This window comes from Leptonychotes weddellii, chromosome 5 (assembly GCF_054177405.1).
Source record: "Leptonychotes weddellii isolate Sample4059 chromosome 5, ASM5417740v2, whole genome shotgun sequence".
Taxonomy (NCBI): Eukaryota; Metazoa; Chordata; class Mammalia; order Carnivora; family Phocidae; genus Leptonychotes; species Leptonychotes weddellii.
The window spans coordinates 144,778,595-144,788,197 of NC_138373.1; the positions used below are offsets into that span (position 1 = coordinate 144,778,595).

Below are 9,603 nucleotides of genomic sequence, written 5' to 3' on the forward strand. Positions count from 1 at the left end.
TACTTGTCATTTTTTAGGAAACTAGATATGTTCTTTATAATCCAAATATTTAACTTTTCTTAATTTTCTCTTTAAGATTAGAAGAAAATATCATGACTCCATAATAAGAGGTACTGTATTTTTTCTAAATAATTGTACGTATTTAACCTTGATGATGAATGAACTACAAATATTGTTGCTAGCTGTTTCTAAGAAATCTTGAACTTCAAGATTAAGAGGGGTCTCATCTTGTGGTTAAATCTATGAAATGGAGCATGTTATGTTATAAAGGGGTCTTTGATAATTAGGTCAACTTTCTTTGCAGTTAATTTTATTTTTCGTTTCATTTTGTTTCAAATGCAACCTAATTCATTTAATAAGAACAAGCTAAGTGCCTAAAACATGAAGGTTTCACTCTTCATTGCCAAAAGCTGAGGGGCTAAGACTTTGGAAATGACAAATAGGGAGAGACCAGAGAGGCTGGGACTGGCAAATAAATTAGGATCAATATTAAGTGTTGGCAATAGCCAGGGGTCAGTTAATATACAGAGAGGAGATGTAGCTGTACCAAATGAGATGGGCAGTCATCCTTATACAGAAATGTAGTTATGCAGGAAGGAATAGTAAAGCCACAGACCAAACTCGGTTGGGTATTATAAAACATGTTCGATGTACACAGAAGAAACCATTGTCTGAGAGATGATGCACTGTGGACCTGGTGTCCTGGTGAAGAGCTTGGAGGTAGAATTATCCTAAGACAAGAACAAGGACAGGAGAAAACAAGCTTTCCTTTATTAACCCTCTGTGTGCCAGTTTCTAAAAGATCCTGTGCAGCATTTCCACAGAGGCAGAAAGTCTCAGTTCATCTGGTCCAAGGACGGACATGACGCTTGGATCCCCACTGCGTCTCGGTCTTGCTGACTGACATCTGGCCTCTTCTGAATGTCCTGTGATCAGGAATGCCCTATCTCCTGAGATAGCCCATTCTCTTTTGGGAGTCAGACAACCTTGGATTTGAATTCAGGCTCTTTCACTTACTAGCGGGGCAAGTTACTTCCCCCTTGTAGCCTCCATTTTATAATCTGTAAAATGGCACCAGGGCTTAGCTTGAAGGGTGTTGTTAGGATTCAATATGAAATAAAGGGCAGTTGCAGTGACTGTTGTTTTCATCATCATACTATTCTGTTTTGTATCGAGAATCCAGCCTTTGGCAGACCCAAAGCAAAACTGACTTGATGCTGACTTGATACCCACTTCTTGCTCAAGGCCAGTTACTGGATTTGGGTGTTTGGGATGGGGAGGGGGTCACAGAATAAGCTTACGGCTGGAGACTAACTTTTCCCGCTGGGGGAGAGGGACACAGAGACTGTAAGCAGTGTCTTCCTGACAAGAGATACCACAATCTTGGGTAGCCATTTTTTGAAGACTGTCTCCTCAAGGTGAAAGCATTATGGAGCTTTATTCCCTAGGGCCCATGACCACATTATAGAGTGTTGAGTTTCTCTTTGGGAATTTGCTGGAGATTTTCTATTTCTAGTATTTTTAAGAGTTCTGACCCTCTAGGTTCCCTGCCGGTTTTCCACTGTGCAGAAGTACATTTGTTATTTGCATCAAATAGGAAAGATAATCTAGTTGAAAACAAGCATATGTTACCCTCCTGAAAGTAGGTTGTATTTCAAAAAGCATGAGAATAGAGTGGAAAGAGGTGCCATGTAGATAGGTATCAGGAGGTGTGGTAACTCCGTCACTAACGTAGGACCTCAGAGGAATCCCTAACCTTCTCTCAGGCTTTCTCAAATTCAGTTTTCTCATGGGACGGTTGGACAAGATGGTTGTTCCACTTTGTGTGTGGATCTCAAATTCCCTGATAACAATTTAGCAATCTTGCTGGTAAACCAGCCTGCAACTTGAGACTGCTAGCTAAAATATCTCTTTATTCTCATGAGTATAAACCTATTTTATTGCTATCCCTGTCCCTTTGAATTGTCTGAAAAGTGTTCTCAGTTGAAAGGCTCTTCTTTTTCCAGAGTTACTAAGCATCCACTCAGGTACTTGACATGTCTGAGCTCATGGCTCTCTGGGCTTAAGTTATTGGTCAGAGAGGTGCCTGGGTGGCTCAGTCAGTTAAGCGACTGCCTTTGGCTCAGGTCATGATCTCAGGGTCCTGGGACCGAGTCCCACATCGGGCTCCCTGCTCAGCAGGGAGCCTGCTTCTCCCTCTCCCTCTGCTATTCCCCCTGCTTGTGCTCTGTCTCAAATAAATAGATAAATAAAATCTTTTAAAAAAAGTTATTGGGCAGAAACCCCGAGGAGAAGACTGTCCTTTGCAGAGGAAGCTATTCTATGGAGAGGACTGGAGACACTTTTTTTGACCTAACATGCCAAATCTCTTGAAATAATGCCACTGAACTCCCTTAATGACTGGAGTTCAAAGTTCTTTTGGTGACTTTTTGAAAGAAATTGAGGAATGATTTCAGAATCTCTTACAATACTTTTATCATGGTACAAACGTGTAGTTTCTTCTACAGATGACTCTCGGGTGAGCGTTATGCCCACCTAGATGTGTGGAGCATCCCTGGGCAGTGAGGAGCTGAAGTGGTGTTCTCAGATGCTTGTGGAGGGACTGGCTGGAGCAGGTTCCCCTGGGAGAGCTGGAGAGAGGGTGGATGGCTACCCCTCTCCCAGCAGGGGCTGACCCAGTAGGGGAGTCTGTCTTTAATTTGGCTGAGCAGTCTGTCTTTAATTTGGATGATGTTGATGTGCAGCTTGGTCTGGGCATTATCATGCCATATTTTATTTTATTTTTTAATTTTTTTAAAGATTTTTAAAAAATTTATCTGTCAGAGAGAGGGAGAGAGTACAAGCAGGGGGAGTGGCAGGCAGAGGGAGAAGCAGGCTCCCCGCTGAGCAAGGAGTCCTATGCGGGACTCATTCCCAGGACCCTGGGATCATGACCTGAGCCGAAGGCAGATGCTTAAACGACTGAGCCACCTAGGTGTCCCTATCACGTCATATTTTAATTCTGAGTTTATCAGTCTCTTTCCCCATGGCTCTTCCTCTCTTTATATAAAGTGTCATCAGTTCTTAGCTCTGTGTTGGCCACTTATTCAGTCTTAAGTATCGAGTGAACCTTGAATGTGTGTTTTACTGAAAAGAAAATCAGTAAATAATTCATAGGCTGAAAGCTGATTTTTTTTTTTCTAAGTTGTCCTTTGTTAAGCTTGCTAACTCTTTTCCCTCTTGTTGTTGTTGTCTTCACAGCTTGCTCATTAAGATTTGGAAGGAATTGCACTCCATGGGCCGTCGTGACGTGCACAGAAATTTCTAAGGAAATTCTAACTAGTCGCTCGCTCCGCCTCCACTCCCCACCCAAATTCTCAAGTCTGTAGTTGAAACCATGGGTACATGTTGAATGCTGTGGTACTAGAAAGGAATCAGGTAAACAATACATGGGTATATGGAACTTTCTGGGGTTCTGCTGAGAAAGACAAGTGGACAAACCACTAGTGTCTGGAGCCAGCCTGCTGTATCTGGCGGCATTTTCTCCCTGGCCATTCAACACAGCTCATGAAAATCATGTCTTTTCACTGATACTTTTTTGATAGTTTTTATATAATGAAATCTGTATTCTATTTATAACTTCAGCTAAGAAAGCACTATAAATGAACTCCCTAAAGTAATATATTTGTGGGTTACCTTTCACTATTTCTACGTTACATTAATTTTTAGCTGTAAAATGGTTAAATTGATTCTTACTGTTCTCTGTCTCTCTTTTTTACTTTTTGGTTTTCAGCTTTCTGTAAGTGTCAGAGAATGTCTTCCGTTAGGAACGATGTATGACCTTTCAATGTTGAAAAATAAGCTCCTGAAATTTGCATGCCCTACACACGTTTTGATTAACTTTCCATTTTCTTTGGTCGAAGGCTGATGTCACCACAAATCCCTTGCAGTCATTGATTCTCTCATTCTCCTTTGTGGGATCCCAGCATCCCATCATGTTAATCCTATAATATTTTCAAGGACTTGTGACTGATGGTTAAGGGTATTTGGAAAGCTCTTAATTTGAGGATGACCACGTGTAGCCATTTAGTACTGCAATGTAGATTACTCAATTTACCAATATATTTCAACAATTAAAACATTTTTATTCCTCTTTACCTGGATTTCTTGTTTTTTAAAAGGTCACTTTCAAGGAAGTCACACATGGCATTGTGGAATATAGATACTATATCAGTATATATAGCTAATGGATAAATAGGTTACCATGAAAAACCAAAGTTTTTCATAGGAAGGAAAAGATTATCTTATAAATCTGGTCCATATGACAGCCAGCGGGATATCAAATTGGTAAAATATCAAAGGTGATTTTCTGAGCAGGTGGTGAGAGCTGAGCCTTGGATCTTGCTTGGAGAGGTTGCTGGCTGTACCTGGGGATGTGACAAGGCAGGGGGCCAGCTCCAAGGAGAAAGTAAAGCAAACCTAGGAGATCTGCTTGGTCCTACTAGCTGTCAATATTTTATTAAGACAGTTTATCGGGAAGAGGTTCAAGATGGCGATAGAAAAGGATCCTAGTCTCATCTCCTCCCACAGACACAAAATCTACAGCTACATATGAAATAGTTCCCTCTGAAAAGGACCTGCAGGCTAGCTGAACAGCAGCTCCACAACAAAGGATAAAAGGGCCAAATTGAGATGGGTGGGAGGGGCAGAGGCATGGTCTTGCAAGAAAGCCCAGCCTCGGCACAGAGACCAGCAACTGGGAGGGATCTCATTAATACAGAGCTTGTCCCTGAGGAGTGAGAGGTTTTTGCTCCACATCAGACACCCCAGCCCTTGGGAAGTGCATCAGAGGGATGAGCCCCCGAAGCACCTGGACCTTGAAAACCACAGGGCTTACGGCCAGGGGAACCACAGGGCTTTAGGGAATGGAAAATCCCCTCTTAAAGAGCTCACGTACAGACCCACTTATCCCAGGACCCAGCACAAAAGTAAGTTTGAAAGATACCCAGAACATATGCTTAGGAGACTCATTTGTTAATCTTAGAGCGTCTGCCAAAGAGACAGGAACCTGTTGGGACTCTCGGGGACAGAGGTGCTGGCCAGACACGATTTTTGCATTCTCCTTCTGCCTTGTTGGGACTAGTGCTGGGGGGTGGTCACCATTTTTGTACACCCGGCCCTCGCCGCCCCGGCCTGCTAGCTCTGGTGGAAGTATCCTGCCCCCGTGTGCCACAGCCAAGGGTGAGTACCTTCCCCCATGGCCCACCCCGCCAGCCACAGGGTATGTGCCACCCACACCAGGGGCACCCCTTGAGCCCCTGGCTCCGATGGCCAAGGAGGATTGTGCTTCTGGACCCCCTGAGCCTGAAACAGACAGTCCTTGACGGGTTACCACCCCCAGGCCACTGCACAAACAGCAGACTGAAACACACCCTCAGCATTCATGTGAAAGAGGCATATTTTCTTGTCCTGGAGCTTCAGCCTGAGGGACAGACTTCAGGTTGGCCATATATCCTAGGCCACAGAGGCGCCCCAAGGGAAGATGGGCAGGGAGATAGCCGTATTAGTGCTCTCCCTTGGCCACATAGCAGCTCACTGATACCTCCCCGAAAGGAGCTTATATACATCTAAAGCCACGAGGTTTGCAGTTGTCGCCCTGGGGACACCTCCAGATTTCTTGGTCTGGAAGTCAGCAGAGTTTAGGATTGTAGACCCACGAGACTGTGTCTATTAACGTACCTTGAAAGCTGCTGCCTGTGGATCTGGCTTACTCCATACCTAAAAGAACTAGAAGAAGAACAAACGAAGCCCAAAGTTAGTAGAGGGAAGGCCATAATAAAGATCAGAGTGGAAATAAATGAAATAGAGACTGAAAAGATCAATGAAATGAAGAGTTGGTTCTTTGAAAAGATAAAACTGATGAACCTTAAGGCAGGCCCACCAATTAAAAAAGACAGGGCTCAAATAAAATAAAAAATGAAAGAAGTTACAACTGATACTATGGAAATATAAAGCATCATAATACCAGACCGCTCACTATAAGCAATTACATGCCAAAAAACTGGACAATCTGGAAGAAATGGATAAGTTCCTAGAAACACACAATCTTCTAAGACTGAATCTTGAGGAAATAGAAAATCTCATGAACCAATTGCTAGTCAGGAGATTGAATCGGTAATCAAAAACCTCCCAGCAAACAGAAGTCCAGGACCAGATGGCTTCACTAGTGAATTCGACCAAATATTCAAAGAAGATGAAATACCTATCTTCAGGCAAGGACGCTACTGAGAAGAAAATTAAAGGCCAGGCCAATAACCCTGATGAACATAGATGCAAAAAGTCCTCAACAAAATACTAGCAAACCAGGGACGCCTGGGTGGCTCAGTTGGTTAAGCATCTGCCTTCAGCTCAAGTCATGATCTCAGGGTCCTGGGATTGAGCCCTGTGTTGGGCTCCTTGTTCATCAGGGAGTCTGCTTCTCTCTCTCCCTCTGTGCTCTCTCTCTCTCTCAAATAAATGAATAAAATCTTAAAAAAAATACTAGCAATCCTAATTAAACAGTACATTAAAAGGATCATACACCGTGATCAAGGTTGATTGATCTCAGAGATGCAAGGATGGTCAATGTCCACACATCAATCAATACGGTACATCATGTTAACATTTGCACATGAGGATAAGCTGTTGTGTGGAAAGAAGCACTAATGAGAGACCACAAGACTCCACAGCAAGTGCGGAGGGAGAGCTGCCTTAGTTCCCAGTGACTCAACAGTCCTGGCACCAGTCTGCCCAGGCGGTGTGACTTGGCTTCTGTGAAAAAAATTCATGGCACTACTGTGATAAATTCCCCCCTTCGCTTTAGCTTATGTTGGTTTCTGTCCCTGGATACCAAGACATAGTCTCACTCTTCCTTTTACACTGCCCACCACTCTGGTCTTCACTCTCACAAACCTAGAATTTTATAAAAGCCTGTGGAACTTCAACATGAAAAAAATATATATTTAAGTAAGAATCAGTAAGACATGATCATAATACGCATACTCCTGTCCCATAATGGCATGTAGGTGGAACATCGCCAGTTTCTCCCATTAAGGATAGCAGATTACTTTTTGAAAACTTATAATTTTGAAATAATTTTAGATTTACGGAAGAGTGTAAAGTTAGCACAGACCGTTCCTGTATGCCCTTCACCCAGCTTCTCCCACTGTGAATATCTTACATAAACTTGTCAAAACTAAGAAATTAAATATTAGTGTAAACTAAACTACAGCTTTTCATTGGATTCCTTTAGTTTTTCCATAAATGTCCTTTTTCTGTTCCAGGACCCAATCTGAGATTTCATCGCATTCTATTGTATTTGGTCTTCCTGTCTCTTTACTTTTCCCATCCTGATGGTTCCTCAGTCTCGCCTTGTTTTTCCTAACCCTGACACTTCTGAAGCCTCCTGATAGATATTTTGCAGTATTTCCCTCAATTTGGATTTGTCTGATGTTTTCTTATGATTAGACTGGGGTTATAGATTTGTGGGAAGAATACCAGAGGCGATGTACCCCTTCATCACATATCCTACCTCGCAGTTTCACCATAACTTGTTACTGGTGATATTAACCATGATCACCCGGTAGGTTAGGGGGGCATCTGTCAGGTTTTTCCACTATAAGATTTCTAGTTTTTCTTTTCCAAACTCTGCCCTTTATAAGTGAGTCACTAGGGTTTTTTTTTTTAAAAGATTTTATTTATTTATTTGAGAGAGACACAGCAAGAGAGGGAACACAAGTAGAGGGAGAAGCAGACTCCCTGCTGAGCAGGGAGCCAGATGCGGGAGTTGATCCCAGGACCCTGGGATCATGACCTGAGCCTAAGGCAGATGCTTAACCAACTGAGCCACCCAGGCATCCCTAAGTGAGTCACTAAGTTTATAACATACTCAAAGGAAAGAAGAATAAAGCTCCACCTCCTGGAGGGAGGAACATCAAGGAATTTTTAGACATTTGTTAAAAGCACCACAGTCAAGTATTTTGAGGGAGATACTTGGAGACCCTGACAATGTCCGGTTTCTCCTTAAAGGTTTGCCCACAAATTTTAGCATTCACCCTTGGAAGTTGCCTACAGCATTGATTACTGTGGTGTTCCAGTGGTGATTTTCTGCTTCCCTCATTCCTTCACATGTATTACTCAGAATTCTACTCTAAGGAAGAATTATCCATTCTCCCCTAATTTACTTACTTATTCAATCCCTTACTTATATCAGCATTGACTCATGGATATTTATTTTGTTCTTTATGTTATAATCCAGTACTGTCATTATTTTTTTGCTCCAAATATTTGAGTTTTGACCATTGGTCATTTGTTTAAGTTGGTTCTTGACATGGCCCAAGCTTCCCCCCAAACCCCCACCTTAGGTTGACTTTTAACAGCAAGCTGGCCTATAAAATAAAAATCCAATTCAAAAGTTAAAACATATTCCTAAAACTTCATCAAATTTTATTATAAATGAATAGTGTTTTCCATATTATGACAAGTCTTAACATTTTCCTTCAACTAGACATTATTTATTTAGAACCTTGTGATTCTTACATGCTAATAATACTTGCCACCCACTTACCTCTGTCTTAAGGCTAATTATTATAATCTTTATTAAGTACTTCAAGAATCTTGAGTGAAAGACTTAAAGAAGGAGAACTATTAACATTAAAATCTTTCAAAGGAGAGTAGGAGAGGAAAAGATGGTGGAGGAGTAGGGGACCCTATTCCAACTGGTCCCCGAAATTGAGCTGGATATCTACCAGACCACTTTGAGCACCCGTGAAATCAGCCTGAGATGTAAGAAGATCTGGATCTCTACAAACAGAATATCGCAGGTGGTTGGTTCCGAGGTACGAAGCGGGGAGCCGTGATTCCACGGGCAGTTATCAGAGAATAAATGGCAGCGGGAGGGAGCCTGTCTGTGGGGATCCTACACTGCTGGTGAGCGACAACCTCACTTGCTGGGGATGGGCCACAGACTTGCAGACCGGTAGTGGCGGGGAAAGGACTTTAGACGGAAACCCGAGCGGCGGGGCTGCGCTTGCGAACTGAGGGCAGCTGGTGGTTCTAGAAGCACAAAGGGCAGAGATATGCCCCGACCTGGAGGTGAGGACTGGGAGCGCTGCGAGGGGTGCACAACCCAGGACACTGCAGTTTATAGCAGCACAGACAGAAACAGAGACAGTGTGACCTGGAGGGCTCACTGAAGAACAGACTTCGATCTCTCTGCTCTGAGACAGAGGGTTGGAAATGGTCTCTTCTGCTCTGACTCTTGGAAGAGATGCGGAAAGCCGCCAGGGAAAGCTGCCAATGAATAAAAGCGCCCCAAAACTGGTTTTCACTGAGCCCATCCCCCGCCACTGGGGGGCAGGGCAACTCTGCCCAAACAGGGTTGCCTGAGTAACAGTGTGGCAGGGCCCTCCCCCAGAAGACAGGCTGGGAGAACAAGAGTCCAGCAACCCTAAGGTCCCTAGAAAACAGGTGCATCTTGCTTGGGTTGTGGTCAATAATTTGGACTCTATACATTCCCTCAACCACCCATCAACAGAATGACTAGGAGGAGGAACCCCCAAAATAAGAAAGACTCAGAGATTATGA

General features: G+C 43.2%; 1 protein-coding gene across 1 annotated transcript in view; it reads left to right on the plus strand.

Moving 5' to 3' along the window:
• The window catches only part of LOC115937855 (uncharacterized), a 31,942-nt gene extending 27,806 nt beyond the window's left edge, over positions 1 to 4,136 (plus strand). Inside the window, exon 4 of the mRNA XM_081818995.1 lies at positions 77 to 4,136. Coding sequence (XP_081675121.1) covers positions 77 to 81 — 5 coding nt within the window. The 3' untranslated portion in view covers positions 82 to 4,136. The remainder of the gene's footprint in view (positions 1 to 76) is intronic.
• Positions 4,137 to 9,603: the final 5,467 nt, after the last annotated feature.